The sequence below is a fragment of the Phragmites australis genome, chromosome 22 (genome assembly GCF_958298935.1).
Source record: "Phragmites australis chromosome 22, lpPhrAust1.1, whole genome shotgun sequence".
Taxonomy (NCBI): domain Eukaryota; kingdom Viridiplantae; phylum Streptophyta; class Magnoliopsida; order Poales; family Poaceae; genus Phragmites; species Phragmites australis.
In genome coordinates, this window is record NC_084942.1 from 18,471,574 (window position 1) to 18,487,945 (window position 16,372).

Consider the following 16,372-nt stretch of genomic DNA (forward strand, 5'->3'; position numbering starts at 1 on the left):
AGACGATTGAGATTCATGTTGTTTTCCTTGTGATGGATCTTTAGACTGTGTTTCTATGTTTGATACAATATGTTTGAGTTCAAGCAATAAGTTAGGATATGTAGCTCTCTGAATAAGTTTTCTGTAGAGTCTAAGATCACCAAAATCGGATATCGGATTCAAAAGTTATCGCCGTTTCTTTAAGTGTCAGCTGTGCTGATCTGGGAGTTGCGATATGACCGCCAAGATTGCCAGTTTGATAGCTGGAGTTGATAGAGAACCTTTATTTTTCTAGAGAGGTTGTTGGTCTAACTATTGGAGCTAGCAAAGAACTTTCACTTCTCTGGAACGGTTGACGGTCTGACCACTGGAGTCCTGAAAAAGGTTGTAATAGCTAGTTTTATAGACGTTGGCTTGAGTGACAGTTTGACTGGGTTGTGTACTATGATCTGACCATCAAATATAGAGGTTTGGGTCATCTAAGGTATAACGGCTAGTTTTAGTGGTGTAACCTATATATATCTCTTGTCCAGCGATTTGGAGAAGTACTCTTGCCCCCATTGAGCATCATTGAGCTAAGTAAAGTCTTCCTCACATATTTGTGCATATGTTGCATATAAAGAGGGTTGTGAGGTAAGAATCAAGTGCATTTACATTCGGGATTGAACTTTAGGAACTTGGTGAGAATCAAGTTCGTCTTGGCTTGTTACTCTTGGTATTTGCCAACACATAGATGACGTGTTGGTAGTGTGATCTGGTGATCTTCTGAAAGAAGCTTGTGAGAAGGCCCGATATGATTGTGAGAGGCTTTGTACACGCTTTGCTGGAGTGGTAAAGTGCAACACTAGTGAAATCGAGGTAGTGAGTGGTTCATTGGATTAATCTGACCCAAAAGTCAAGTCCATCTTGGTGTGAGAATTGATGACTTGAGAGAGGAGCGGTTAAAGGCTCAAACCCACCTCAACGTGGATTAGAGGAGACCAGCAAGTCTCCAAGACCACGGTAAAAAAATTAGTATCTCCTTTGTGATTTGTCTACTTATACTTATTTACTTTGTGAAATTTACATTCCTATAATTAAAATTGCTTGCATGTAACCCTAGGTTGCGAACTTTGACATAGACTTAGATTTGATCATTTTGTTGAGACATAGTTTTTGAGGTTTTATATGTGTTATAACTGATCATTTTTATTTCCGTATTAAAATCGGTTAAATCTTGCTAGAATTTTTAGAACCGCATATTCACCTCATTTTCTAGTCGGCCTCCTTGATCATATAGCCTTGACCTGTCGCACATTCTAACAATGCTACCTGCTAAGACAACGAGGTTCCCTATAAAATGCCCAGGGCTCCTATCAGAGCACAGGACCATCTGATGAGGTCTTTACTTTTTTTTTCTCTAAGTCAAATACTTTGCTGAGCACTGTACCATCCAGTGAGTTATTCTTTCTAAACATCGGACCATCTGATGAGTGTATTTTCTTCTGAACTCGTCCAATTCAACTATTCTTGAGTTTAATTTTGGTGGCTTCTTCGTATATAGAAATGGCCCAAATGCAGACAATAAAAAGGCACTTGCACTTCTGTGCATGCTTCGTTTCCCCTGCATTGCACTGTACATTACCGACAACATATCATGTTGTTTAATCATGAGCAGAAGAAACGCCCACTGACAAACGACAATGTAGCGGCTATTCGTTTTCGCACTCAAGAGCAGTGTTTACAGCTGATTTTAAATTTACTACTCCAACTTGGGCCATAATCTAGGTTGTTTACATCTCCTGCATCACCAAATTGGAGTAATTGATTTTCCGGGTGAAGTTGACATTCCTTCAATAGACTGGGTCGTAAGCGTGTTACGCGCCGTACCTGCGTGTGTTCCATCCATACATCATCGTAGACTGCCGAACACAGTCACTACAACTCGAATATTGGACGCTGAATTTTCTACTTAACGAGTGCCCGTCGAAAAGCATATACCACGAAAAGCGTCTTTCAGTTAAAGCGCTAAGAAAAAAATAGACAAACTAGAAAATCCCATAAAAAAGCAAAACATCAAGCCGTTAATTTGGATGATGCTTAACAAACTGTAACCGATGGATCATACTAGACTTTTAATAACGTTCTCAATGTAACAAAGGTGTAGTCCGGTTTCCATAATCGAAGATCTAATAACGTTCACAGTGTAACAAAGGTGGAGTCTGGTTTCCATAATCGAAGATCTAATAACGTTCTCGGTATAGCAAAGGTGCAATCCAGTTTCCATAACTGAATATGTGATGCAACATAGAAAATACAGTGTTCCATACATAATCCGGACTCTGGGCGAAGCTAGAGCTCCAAAATCCAAGCACATACTTTAACATATCTAAGTTTAGATGGTGTATATGTTTAGGACTAATGATACATAAGAGGTGAAATTAAATTATTAATAACGTAGATTTTATTTTATCTTTCCTGGATGCCAGTCCCCTCGGATCGCCTTCACCGATCTGAATTCATTTGTGGAGCATGGAGACAAGCAAGAGGAATTAATCCTATTCGGGTAGTAAGAACTTGGGAGACAAGGGATAAAATATAGAAGGAAAATTAAAGATAAATAACCAAGACTAATACACTTGGCGGCTTAAGGAAACGGTAGACGGGAGATCCACAATTATGATGTTTAATATGACCTTTGCTAAATTAAGTCAAGAGATAAAACTAGAAATTCCCACATTAATTAAAAATACTAAAAATTATATAATAATTTATAACTAAAACTTCTGTTTATCTTGGGAACTAAAAACTATGGGAAAATGTGCATTGGGTTGAAGATTCAAAGTGTAAAAGGGGCTAAACACTATAAAAAAGAAATGTAAATATTAACACTTTGTTTATGCAGTTGCGACATGTCTAATATCTCCTCCAATACCTAATCATTTTATACATCTATTTGCTACTTAGAAAAAGTAATTTCCTATATAGTTGTAGTAGGAGAAAGTATGTTTCCACCATTCAAGAATAAAAATTAAATATATTTGCAAAGTGTAAAAAGGTTAATTCTAAAGAAAGTCAACCTACTTTAGCAAAAAACAAATCCTAAACATAATTTTAATTTTCTACAAATTCGTATGCCCTTGAGTATTGTTAGCTTGTATAGGCGCACAGGTTCAGGACTAATAGAAACTAATTGCTTGTTCTACATACAAGGCTAAAAAATCAGTAATCTTGGCCTCACAAATCCATGATTTTGCATGCTTAAAGCTTAGTTTTTCAAAGCGATATTTCATCTCCATAGTTAGGCCCCTCTTTAATTGTTAGTAAGCTCCGTCACTAGCCCTCGGTATTTTAAAAAAAACTAGATCAACCTAGGAGGAGCTAGCAACTTTTTTAAAGAAAAAATAAGACCCAAATTGGCATCAAGAGGACTCAAATTTAGATGATTAGATATATATCCACACTTTTAACCAACTAGCTCAGTTATTTTTTTATTTGTTCATCGTCAGGGACTGGGACCTTCGTCAAATGATGGACCAAGATGGCTAGTGCTGAACAACAACAAAGACATCTTGCACCTGTAGCATCCGATTAATTTATCCCTTCCACATAATTAAAAAATTATCACTGCCTCTTTATGCAGAGGCGATGAACTCATCAACAGAATAGAGAGTGAGTGTCGCTGCTCTCTCTCTCTCTCTAGCTGGTTGTGGAACGAAAACAAGGAGCAGAACAAAACCGTGGCGTTGGCATTCTCAGGGTGGACGACTGGGCGGCACTCGAAAACAGGAGACGCAGCTGCTGGTTTGGGGCTTCAACCTACCACGCCGCCGCCGCTCTGCCTCTGCTCTGCTCGGTTTTTTTAGCCCAGCCACTGTAGTGCTCAACGACCATGCAAGACACTTGCACGTAGTATGATGCAGCTAGTCAGTAGCTGGCACACAAAAAAAATCAAACTGGTTAAAGTGCGCTCGACCAAGCTGTTTGTATTGGGAAAAAAATATGGCTTGATTCATCTTTCAACAGCGTAGATTGAATTTCAGACATTCTTTTAAGTGAAGAAGTTTCCAAAGAAATTGAGATATTTCATACTAAATCCTATTGAAGAATATATACTGTGGCTTTCCCATCATGTGGACACAATCACCTACTTTTCATACCTTATAATTATTTTAAGAGTAAAATACATCAGATGTTCTCAAACTTGTCAAACTGTATCATTTAGGTTCACAAACTCTAAAACTACAGATTTAAACTATTAATATTATTAAGTCATGCATCCTAGGTCTATAACCCTTCACGTCTCCTCTGGTGCAGACGTGGTGTGCCAAAAATTTTAAAATCAGAAAAGATAGAAAAAATTAGAAACAATCAGGAAAATCAGGAAAAATAAAAACAGTTTTTAAAAAAAAATCAGAAATAATAGAAAAGATCATAAATAATAGAAAAGATCAGAAATAATAGGAAAAATCAGAATTTTTTAAAAAAATAATAGAAAAATAAAAAATTAGAAAAATTAGAAAAAAAATCTAGACACATGAATATGTTACATGCTAGAAAGAATAAAAATTTAAAGAGTATATAGGACATGTTGCATGTGGTCTAGTGACATATTATACTATACTGTTAATTAGTAATAGGCATGCTAGAAATTCCTGATTTTTAAGTATGTACAACATTAAATAATTCAGATATGTATGCTAGAAAGAATAAAAATTTAAAGAGTTTGTAGGACATATTGCATGTGGTCTAATGACATATTACGCTATACTTTCAGTTAGTAATAGACTCACTTATTGGTTCCTTCCTAAAAGTAAAATATGTTATAGAATATGACGTATTGCATTATTTAATATTGTAGATAAAAATCAGGAATTTCTAGCATATCTATTACTAACTGGCAATATAGCGCAATATGTCACAAGACCACATACAACACGTCCTACATATTATTTAAATTTTTATTCTTCGTAGAATGTGATATATTCATGTGTCCTAATTTTTTTTTCTGATTTTTTGTCATTTTCCTAATTTTTTCTATTATTCCTGATTTTTTAGAAAAAATATGATTTTTTTTCTAATCTTTCTGAGTTTTCTATTATTTCTGATTTTAAAAAAAATCTGTTTTTACTATTTTTTCCTAATTTTTCTGATATATATTTTTATTTTTCCTGATTTTTTTCTATTTTTCTAATTTCAAAATTTTTGGACACCACGCAGGTGCCTAGGTGGCATGCCACATCTACACCAGAGGGGGACGTGAAGTGTTATGGACCTGGGATGCATGACTTAACAATATTAATAATCTAAATCTGCAGTTTGAGAGTTTGTGGATCTAAAACATAGCTTGACAATTTGAGGATATATGGTGCATTTTACTCTTCTTTTAAGATTATCACATTATTCTCTTCATGCAGATGTGATAAGTAAAATATGAAGTGGGAGCCTCATTGTGAGTATCCAAGATATTTTGATGGTAAGACGGTATAGACGGTCGCTTGCATATTTTTTTAAAAATCACGATAGGAGTTTTTATGATTTTATTAAAGAAGAAGAGGACAAACGAGTTATCCAGCATATAAGATGGCTCATGTGACCGAGAGGATACTGCACGACTTATAACAAAGGCAAGGGCCACCTAAAGCATAGGTCACCATCTACCTACAACAAAAAGACAATCAAAGCACCGAAGCTGAACTATTGGATTAGGAATGCTCTCCGATATTGATCGACGTCCTCCTTAATCTTGAAATCTACCTGAAAAGCTGGAAGGCACTCTCCATAAAACGTACGCTGATTTCTTTCTTTCCATATATTCCATCAAAAGTATATAACCAAGCCATTGAATTGTTTCCTTAAGGGCTTAGTGTCCTTCTTCATTGCTTTCTACCACCCAATAGCACTGGTCCAGCGCCATTAGATTGTATCAGTCAGTTGTTGTGTGATGGTTTGGCCATGTGTTTCTTCCCACAGCCGGACGAGCTGGTAGAGTTCCTCTTGTGTTGCTATCTGTCCAAGACTTCTTATCCAGTTATGGTTTGGTAGTGCTTTGCTGACCATGCAGTTCTTTCTTCTGGTTTTAGCATAGAGCACTGGTGCGATGCTTTTGGGTGCTTGCCCATGTACCCAGCTCAAAGATCCAAAAGGATGTTTTCCCCATTGCCAATTGTAATAATTGATGATGCATTGAAGAGATCAAGGTCTCCCTGGTCACATGTTATAGCTTGGCACTTCCAAGGTTTGTTTTTGTCCTTCCATCTGAACCATAGCCATCTTAGATGCATTGCTCGTGCGAGACGCATTGCTCGTGCGAATTTCTGGAGATCAGAAATGCCCCAATTGATGAGACAGTGTCCTCCGCTTACCTTTTCTAGTTCTTCACCCTTCCAAAGAAAACCTCGTCGTATGTGGTCAATCCTTTTGGTTAACCATTTCTGTAATGGGAACACTGTTAGGTGGTATGTCGCTTGAGAGGATAAGACCGATTTTACCAGAGTTTCACGGCCTGCTAGCGTTAGGAATTTTCCTTTCCACCCCGTCAACCTGTTGCCAAGCTTGTCTAATAGAGTTTGGACATCAACACATTGGAGCTTTCTAGTGTGAAGGGGTAGTCCCAAATATTTGCAAGGGAAAACACTGACTTTGCCTGGGAAATCTATCAATACTTGATCCAAATCCATTTATTGACACAGAATTGGGAAGATCTCTGTTTTGTGAAGGTTTGTGACCAGGCCAAAGCATTTTTCCAAAAACCTTGAGGATCTCATGAATAGCATGCAACTCTACTTGAACTGGGTTTGCGAAGATAGCTGCACCATCCGCATACAACGAGCACAGGAGGCTTGCTGATCTTGGCAGAACCAACTTTAAAATGTTATGCTGGGCCGCAAGAAAAATAATTCGTTGTAGTGGATCAATAGCCAGGATGAACAGCATGGATGATAACGGATCCCCTTGTCTTAGTCCTCGCGCATGATTGAATGGTGCCCCTGGAATCCCATTGAGCAAGACTCGGGAGGATGAAGTAGCCAGGAGGGTGGTAATCCAGTCTCCATCTTTAGCCAAAGTCGAGCTCCCGTAGGACTTCAATTAAGTAGGCTCAATTTACCGAGTCAAAGCCCTTGACATGTCGAGCTTTATGAAAAGTGTCGGGTGCTTTGCCCTCTGTAGTTCCTTGATAACATTCTGGATGTACAAGAAATTATCGTGTATGCATCGTTTTTTCACAAAAGCACTCTTGACTCTTGGATACTAGCTCTTCCAACCGTGGGTCAAGCCTGTTTGAAACCAATTTTGTTATCATTTTGGATAGGCTATTGATCGGGCTGATCGGCCCTATAATCACCTACCTGAGATGCCTCTGCCTTCTTTGATAGTAATACAATGTTGGCGTTGTTCACCAAGTGTAGCTTATCTCATCTTAAACAGGAGAAGTCCTTGATTGCCGTCATCAGTTCCTGTTTAATGATTTCCCAGCATTTTTTTATAAAAAAGGCCAATGTAGCCATCTGGACCCTGGGACTTTTCGAAAGGCATTTCCATTATGGTGTCACGGATCTCTTGTTCTTCAAAGGGTTATTCAAGGTCAGAGAGATCCGCAGGCTGGTATCCCAGGTTTGCCCAATTTAGACCTAACTCCCTCCCCACACTTGAGCCAAGATGGCCAATAAAATGCCTCTGCAGTTCAGCCTCCTTTTGTTGTTGTGTCACTACGGTGCCTGTTTCTGTTTGTAGAAATTGTATAAAGTGCTTTCTTCTTTTTGCATTTGCTCGGATCTAAAAAAAATTGTATTAACTTCTGCTTTCTGAATCCAAGTCAACCTGGAGTGCTGCCTGGCTCTACTTTTTTTTTCTATAGCTGATAAACCAACCGCTCTTTTCTTGAGGAACTTTCTCAAATCTCTTTCCTCCTCTGTCAGCCCCTGTTTTCTTGCGCCAATTGCAGACGGAGCCGGACATTGCCAATTGTGCGCCGCGTCCAAATTTTGATGGCCTTTGCAGTCCTGTTCAGTTTAACAGGCACGCGAAGGACGGCATCCGAAACATGAACTGGCTGATTCCATGCTTGTTGCACCGTGTCTAGGAAGCCAGGCATATTTGCCCAGTAGGATTCAAAACGGAAAGCTTGTAGTTGGTTTGGATCACCTCTCCCTGGAGGAGCGAAAGGGCATATGTGGTTGCACGTCTTTGCCAAATCTAACTTGTGTATAACTAGACATGAGAAAAAAAATTACATCGCCTCGATATAAAAGGGCATGTAAAGTGAAACTATTTTTTCTCATCCCGTGGGATATATTAGTTTCTTTATTAAGCATCGACTCCTACTTAGGCACCTATGTTTAATTAAAAAATAATACAAACATTTAAGCACAGATGAGATCTTATAAGGAGTGCTTTTAGTAAGGAGATCAATCTTATACGTGTGCTTGATGAGTGATCGACTATATTGACTATCTCTATAGGCACTGTTTTACAAGCCGTAACTATGACCCTTTTGAAGGGTTTTTTTTAGTTTTTTTCAAAAAAAAACAGAAGCTATTTAAAGAGTTGGTTTTCTCCTAACTTCTGACTAACTAAGAAAGCGGCTCTAGCTGAAATGAACTAGAAGTTGGAAGCAAGTTGAGAGGAATTTTTCTGGCTTGTAATGTGCTAAGAAGCTAAAAATTTATTGTAAAAAATCAACAACCAAAATTCAACTAATACAATCATTTCTTTAACTAGCTAGAAGCTCTAAAGGCATAACCTATCTAAACATGACGTATTGTTTATATCGAGCTTCTATTGTAAAGTAACAGGAAGACTTGTTAAGCAGACCTCTAACTCCATTTTTTAGCTTTAAAAAATTATAAAGCTAAAACTATAAATACATTAGAAGTATTTGGATGAGTCATCTTATTTTTATTTTAGACTAAAAATATATGTTTAAATCACTCTACCTTAATATATAAACTTGTGACCTGAGTTGGAGCTCGGAGATAAAGGGCCCGTGTGGCGTAGCTCCAGATCTAAGATCCATACTGAATTTAGAGTTTGTATAATAAAATAAAATGATTTAAATATTTATTTTTTTTCCAAATTAAAAACCAAATTACTCAACCAAATACTCTCAACTCATTCACAATTCCAAATTTTGAATTTTTTAAGCTATATATGATCAGCTAAAAAATCTAAGATGTAGATCCTACCAAACGCCCCCGAAGTTAACAGCTCCATAATAATAAGGATGAATAGATGTCACTGCTTCAGACTTTCCAGGATATCTATAGTCAGCTCAGCTGGGAGCCTTCCGGTTTTCTCTGTTTGACTGCAAGCGCGGCGCGTCTCACAAATGTCTCAGCGCGTCTCGTGTTGTGTTTATTTAACCGCAGTCTTTAACTTTTTTATGTTAATAAAACGCCTTACAGTTCTCCTGCGCATTGGAGGGGACAAAAACTTCCAAACAATAAAAATAGGGCATTTGCAAATACCTTATTGATTTTTTATTTTTTTAAAGATGTCATTCGAATGATAATTTTAATAATTTTTTTTAATTTTTTTAGTAAACTTATAATAACACCAGGAGTAGTGATTTCTTAATAATTATCTCATAAAAATAACACGCACAAGAAAAATTCAGCATATCTTATCTTATGTTATGTGCAGAACAGAAGGACCCCAATTCATCGTATCCCCACGGCGACGTTGAAGTCAGGGAACTCGTCCAGTTCTAAAACAGGCAGAGGTTCGCTGGTTTTGAAGGCCCCCAAGCCCAGCTGCCGCCTGCCGGATTGCAGCCAAACCTTACGGGCGCCCTCTGTATTGGCGCCTCCATCCTGCTCTGCCTTGCTTTGCTGTCCCTTTGACTCGTACCTACCTCTCACCCTACCCAACCCATAAAATCTATGTTTGTTTCTTTCTGAACACTAAAAAAGATCATCTTGGTAGGACATACCTTAGTCCTGCTACCGTTTCCTGTTTCCCCACCAAATCCTACTAGCCTCCCCTGCTCATCTATATATCCTGCACATTCTTGGTTTCTTGGCTCTCAGACTCGCAACATTCCATTCATTCTTCCATTGTGTTCCTGGAGTGAGTTCAGATTTGGACCACATTCTTGGCAGCTTTGTAGAGAGAGTGGGAGAAGTGCTCAAGGATTCTCAAGGTGAGAGATATATTACTCACATTTTGCTTTCTGAGTAGTGAGTACTCTTCACTGGAGTAATTTTACTGCTTTTAAGTTCAGCTTTGGAGCAGTGGTTCTGTCAACTAGCCATCAGAAAGTGTGTAGATTTTCCATGTTTGAGTGAGAGTGGCCCAAGGGTTTGAGCTTGTTTTGACAACCTGCTCCATTCATGGTGGAAATTAGCAAGGACCTGGAGTATGTGAATGTGATGTCACTTGCTATTCTCTTTGACAATAACATCAGAGATTTTACTCGCACCTCGTCTTTTTGCTATTTGAACATAATTCTACGATTCGGTAACCACCAATTTTACAATTCGCCATCGAATAAATTCTGTTTACTTCTATACCATCGAATAAATATCAAAAAAAAAATATTTATTTTTCCACTGTGTTCCTTATATGCATGAACAGTACCCGAGAGCTAAAAAAAGTCAAAAAAAATGTTGATTTTTGTGCACGCTCTATAATTCATAATCAACCCATTTTAACTGTATTCACTAAAAATAATATGTAAAATTCAAACTAAAATTCTTCAAAATATGCTACTTTTGTAATTTCTTGCAATTTTTAAGCCTCATAAAAATATAAAAAAATCTGAGAAAATTTACTAATATTCCTCTAATATGATGTAATAATTTCTAAAATTATCTCCCGCGGTGAAAAAGTGAGTTCTTTGTAATGTACAGTATTACAAAAGTACCGTATTTTGAGAAATTTTAGTTTGAATTCTATACAATATTTTTAGTTGAATATAGTTAAAATAGGTTGATTATGAATTATAGAGCGTGCAAAAAATCGACATATATTTTTTTGACTTTTTTAGCTCTCGGGTACTGTTTATAAAAAGGTTAGCATCGAAATTCTTAAAAAATCAGACGAGCCGATGGCAGATAAGTAACCGAACCATTTATTCGATTTTATAAAAGTAAACGAAATTTATTCGATGATAAATTATAGATTCGATGATAAATTATAGAATCGATGATTATTTGATGGTAAATAGTAGAATTTCTCTCGAACATCGGAAAGGGAGAGGAAGGATTGCATGCACTGTTCACTTGCTGGTTGCTGGATCTTGTCATGCTAAATTGTTATCAAGCTTCTTGATCTTGAGTTCTTGGCCTGCGCTGATGCTTCTAGCCGTGGCAATGCAGTGCAGGAAATCCAGGTGGGCATGTCGGGCCAGGCCGAGAACGGCGGCGCCGGGCCACTGCCCGCGTTGAAGAGCCCGGCCGCGGACGGCAAGAGCGCGAGCCGGCGGAGCACGCGGTTCAAGGAGGAGAACGAGTACGTCGAGGTCACGCTCGACGTGGGCGGCGACGACGCCGTCGCCGTCCGGAGCGTGCAGGAGGTGACGCTCCTGGAACGAGCGGCGGCGCCCAGCCCCGGCGGGCTGTCGTCAAAGCTGAGGGCCGCGCAGGCCGAGCTGAGGCGCATCACGTCGGCGAAGCGCGCCACGCCTCTGTCGGCGCTGCTCCACGGCGACCGGCGCCGGCTGGACAGGAGCACGACCGGCGCCGCGAGCGCGCTCAGGGGGCTCCAGTTCCTGAACCAGGCCGCGGTGACGCAGGGCTGGCCCGAGGTGGAGAAGCGGTTCGAGCGGCTGGCCGTCGACGGCTTCCTCCTCCGGTCACGGTTCGGCCAGTGCATCGGTGAGCTCTGCATTTCACTCAAACTCTGAACCATTTGGTCAAAACCCCCGTCTGGATTTCAGGCAGTGACTGAGCTTGTTCTGAAATTTGTTTCTGCACCTAATGGTGTAGGAATGGTTGGGTCCGAGGAGTTCGCGGCGCAGATCTTCGACGCCCTTGCACGGCGAAGGGGGATCACAGCTCAGGTGCTGACCAAGGATCAGGCCCGCGAGTTCTGGGAGCAGCTGTCTGATCCAGGCTTTGATGCCAAGCTTCAAACATTCTTTGACATGTATGTGTTCAACTGAATCCCAAGTCCAAATCTAGTATAAAGTGCGTTCAAATTAAACCGTCTGAAAATGTTCCAGTTCGAAATTGAGCCTTGCAATGCTAGTATGGGAGAGACTTGGATACGGCTTTTTGGAAATTTGAAATCGGTTGATGTCTGACCTTGCTTGGTACTCTGAACTTGTTACAGGGTTGACAAGAATGCAGATGGTCAGATCACTGAAGAGGAGCTCAAAGAGGTAAGGATGGATTAATGGAATAAAGCATTTCATCACATTATTTGCCTTAATTTAGTCCATTACGACCTTCTTTCTTCAGCCAAGAAGAACCTGAAATCTGAATGTTTTCTGAATGTCTTGCACTGCCAGGTCCTCACTCTGACAGCGTCCGCGAACAAGCTGTCCAAGATCCTGGAGCGCGTCGACGAGTACACCGCATTGATCATGGAGGAGCTGGATCCCCGCAACCTTGGCTACATCGAGGTTCGCACTCTCCCCACTCCCAAATTGGCTGCATTAGCCCAACACGACAATACCGGCAAATTCTTCGGCACACCGACATTGTTCATCTCAAATTGGCCTCTGAAACAGATTGCAAACCTGGAGTCGCTGCTGTTGCAGCCTCCATCCCAGGCGTCAACCAAGCTGGTGACGCGCAGCTCCAACATCAGCCAGCTGATCAGTCAGAAGCTGGCGCCGGCGCCGAACCAGAACCCGCTTCACCGCTGCGCCAGGGGCATGTGCTACTTCATGGAGGACAACTGGAAGCGCGTCTGGGTCATGGCGCTGTGGCTAGCCATCAACGCCGGCCTCTTCGCCTGGAAGTTCATCGCCTACCGGCGCCACCCGACGTTCGACGTCATGGGGTACTGCGTCTGCGTCGCCAAGGGCGGCGCCGAGACCACCAAGTTCAACATGGCCGTCATCCTCCTCCCGGTGTGCCGGAACACCATCACCTGGCTCCGGTCCAAGACCAAGCTCGGCACGGTCGTACCCTTCAATGACAACATCAACTTCCACAAGGTACACTCAGCTTGTGATCATGGCTATGGTACTGAGCAACATTGCTCTTCCAAGGATGGCATGACGCTGATCAATTCTCTCCGGTGATCGCCGGCGATCGACCAGGTCGTCGCGGGCGGTGTGGTGGTCGGTGTGGCACTGCACGTGGTGACGCACCTGACGTGCGACTTCCCGCGGCTGCTGCACGCCAGCAACGCGGCGTACGAGCCGATGAAGCAGTACTTCGGGCAGCGTCGGATCCCCAACTACTGGTGGTTCGTGAAGGGCGTGGAGGGGATCACCGGCGTGATCATGGTGGTGCTGATGGCCGTCGCCTACACGCTGGCGCACCCGTGGTTCCGGCGCAGCAAGCTCAGCGAGGGCAACCCGCTGCGGCGGCTCAGCGGGTTCAACATGTTCTGGTACTCGCACCACCTATTCGTCGTCGTCTACATCGCCTTCGTTGTCCACGGCGTGTGCCTCTACATCAACCGGACATGGTACAAGCAGACGGTGAGGCGAAAACTTATCCGATCGAGTGTGGTTTCGACGAGGCGCAATTTAATTTTCTGATCGCATGGATGTTCTTGGACAAATTTCAGACATGGATGTACCTTGCCATCCCCATCCTTTTGTACGCCGGCGAGCGCCTTCTGCGGGCACTGAGGTCTCATGGCCTCACCACCGTGAGGATTGAGAAGGTAAAGATCTCATCACAGCTTCTTTGCTGTGTGATTTCGGTGCGCCGTTATACTGAATTCTGCCTTTCTTGGATGAATTCTGAAAAAAATCTGAAAATGTGCAGGTTGCGGTGTACCCCGGGAATGTCATTGCCATCCACATGAGCAAGCCGCACGGGTTCAGGTACAAGAGCGGGCAGTACATCTACGTCAACTGCGGCGAGGTCTCGCCGTTCGAGTGGTAAGCCGGCCTCCATTTGCGCCACCGCAATTGCCAGGCCTTTCACCTCGGCGCCATGGATGATGAATTGTTGTTTAATTTAATTTGTGGCAGGCACCCTTTCACCATCACCTCGGCGCCCGGCGACGACTACCTCAGCATGCACATCAGGTGCCGTGGCGACTGGACGACCAGCTTCAGGGCCCTCTTCTCGCAGGTGTGCCGGCCCCCGGCCGTGGGGCAGAGCGGCCTCCTGCGGGCGGACTTCACGTCGCCCATGGCGCCGCCGCAGAGCGCCGGCAAGCTCCCGAAGCTGCTGATCGACGGGCCCTACGGCGCGCCGGCGCAGGACTACCGCAAGTACGACGTGCTCCTCCTCATCGGCCTCGGCATCGGCGCCACCCCGCTCATCAGCATCGTCAAGGACGTCCTCAACAACATCTCCGACGCCGAGGCCGCCCCTGCGCCGTCGTCGTCGCCGACGAGGAGGGACGCGTTCATGACGCGGCGGGTGTACTTCTACTGGTGCACGCGGGAGGAAGGCTCCTTCGAGTGGTTCCGCGGCGTGATGAACGAGGTGGCGGAGCGGGACGCGCGCGGGGACGTCGTCGAGCTGCACAACCACTGCACTAGCGTGTACGAGGAGGGGGACGCGCGGTCGGCGCTGCTGGTGATGCTGCAGGCGCTGCACCACGCCAAGAGCGGCGTCGACCTCGTCTCCGGCACGCGCGTGCGCACCCACTTCGCGCGCCCCAACTGGCGGGACGTGTTCAAGCGCGTCGCCTGCAACCACCAGGGCCAGCGCGTGGGCGTCTTCTACTGCGGCGACCAGAAGGTGACGCCGGAGCTGCGGCGGCTGTCGCAGGACTTCTCGCACAAGACCACCACCAAGTTCGTCTTCCACAAGGAGAACTTCTGAGATCGACGAGGTTTCCATTCCATGGCGACCCATGATGAGCTCGACTCCATCACAACATAGATGTAACACACGTACAACATGATGCGTGAGTTCACTTGGATTGGTAGCGTGGTTTTAGGGTAGGACAAAGCTCTACATACATATATATGTGTAACAACAAGCACCATTTGTTTTTTGTTTTTTCCCTTTTGAAATGGATAGGCACAAAAAAATAGAATTGCTCATTTGTGACTTTTTTGGTAGTCATGTTGCTGACCACTTGTACGAAACTAGTAACTGTACATATGTTTTACATATGTGAAAATATAAAAGATAAATAATGGAAGATTGAATAGGAGATTAAATGTAGTTTTGGAAGAAGAAATATGGTTCAACTTTACACGATGAGTTTGATCAATTTGAGTAGATTATGTAATTCGATCAGATTTACCATTACTTGTACATTTTATAGGTTTATAGATAGTAAACATAGCTTGTTTTATTGGCCGTGCGATTTCTTTTTTGCTTTTCTCCGGAACAATTTGCAGCCATACAGAATGTGCTACAACATGCATCCCTTGTATATACCTAAATGCCAATTCGCATTGTCCAAATATGGGCTCTTAAAGCCTCTGAAATTGCTTTTCTTGTTCACAGTATCACCCCTTCCTTACGACAGCTGCCCCGGTGGACAAAAACTGGTTCAGCGGTGTGAGGAAAATGAGGTGGATCATCATATAGCTGTGGTGGAATTTCTCATGCAAATGTTACTAGATGTATCAGCTGCCTTCACTTTGAAGAATGCAAACCTGTAGGAACTTGATACAGTCACTCCATGTTGATTTTTTCACCTACAAAGTGGTTCTTGCGTCCAGTGGTGAACCCTTTACTTCTGTTTTCACCTACAGCAGTTTATGACATTAGCTGTGTACATGTCTTTTAGTGTAGCTGATTCTCCCTAGTTTATCACGTGAGTTGTTCAGTTTTCAGGAGCCAGAAATTGTGTAGCTGCAAGGGCTATGCTTGTACCATATACATGTTGTGTTTTGGTAAAAATGTAAAAATAGACAACATACGTAGACGTATTTGCTAAAATAGATAATAAATTGGTGTGTTTATAAATCTAGCATCTGTATTCGACACCTTAAAATCCAAAAATCCAATTTCGATACCTCAATCACCGAAAAAGGCCGGTCTCACTATTTTCGGCACCTGAGATGTCAAATATGGTGAACAGTACCGTATTAGACATCTCAGTGCCGAATACGCCTCTGCCGTGCGTGCCCCGAGAAGTTAGGAATCTACAGTAGAAGCTAAGAAGGCATAAAAATGCAAGTTTTTTTATTTAACTCATGATTTTCTTGGGAGTACAAAAATAGTCAAAAAAAAATTCTAAACGTTTTCATAAGCAAACTAGAGATCACTAGCAACTTATTTTAATTGGTTTGATCAAAAAACCTGAGCCAATATTTAATTAAAATTCACTAAATAAGTTAACTTTTATAAACACTAGCAATATTTAATGCCTCAAA

The 16,372-nt window shown here is 42.3% G+C and overlaps 1 protein-coding gene across 2 annotated transcripts; it reads left to right on the forward strand.

Moving 5' to 3' along the window:
• The first annotated feature begins 9,828 nt into the window (after window positions 1-9,828).
• On the forward strand, window positions 9,829-15,138 carry LOC133905506 (respiratory burst oxidase homolog protein B-like). 2 transcript variants are annotated; one of them, XM_062347315.1, is made up of 10 exons: window positions 9,829-10,099; window positions 11,282-11,774; window positions 11,886-12,045; window positions 12,232-12,280; window positions 12,410-12,523; window positions 12,632-13,063; window positions 13,169-13,555; window positions 13,645-13,743; window positions 13,848-13,963; window positions 14,057-15,138. In XM_062347315.1, exons 2-10 carry the CDS (start codon window positions 11,297-11,299, stop codon window positions 14,859-14,861), a joined length of 2,640 nt encoding a protein of 879 aa, XP_062203299.1. In that variant the 5' UTR covers window positions 9,829-10,099; window positions 11,282-11,296; the 3' UTR covers window positions 14,862-15,138. The 2 variants fall into 2 exon arrangements, with proteins under 2 accessions (XP_062203299.1, XP_062203298.1); XM_062347314.1 differs by having other exon boundaries at window positions 9,833-10,099; window positions 11,277-11,774; window positions 14,057-15,137.
• The last annotated feature ends 1,234 nt before the right edge of the window (window positions 15,139-16,372 follow it).

Bases quoted from the DNA above. Each gene is read 5' to 3' on its own strand.
- LOC133905506 (XM_062347315.1), top strand. From the start codon at position 11,297: ATGTCGGGCCAGGCCGAGAACGGCGGCGCCGGGCCACTGCCCGCGTTG. The intron at 12,046-12,231 runs GTATGTGTTCAA...AACTTGTTACAG, and splicing joins CTTCAAACATTCTTTGACAT to GGTTGACAAGAATGCAGATG. The intron at 12,524-12,631 runs GTTCGCACTCTC...CCTCTGAAACAG, and splicing joins GCAACCTTGGCTACATCGAG to ATTGCAAACCTGGAGTCGCT.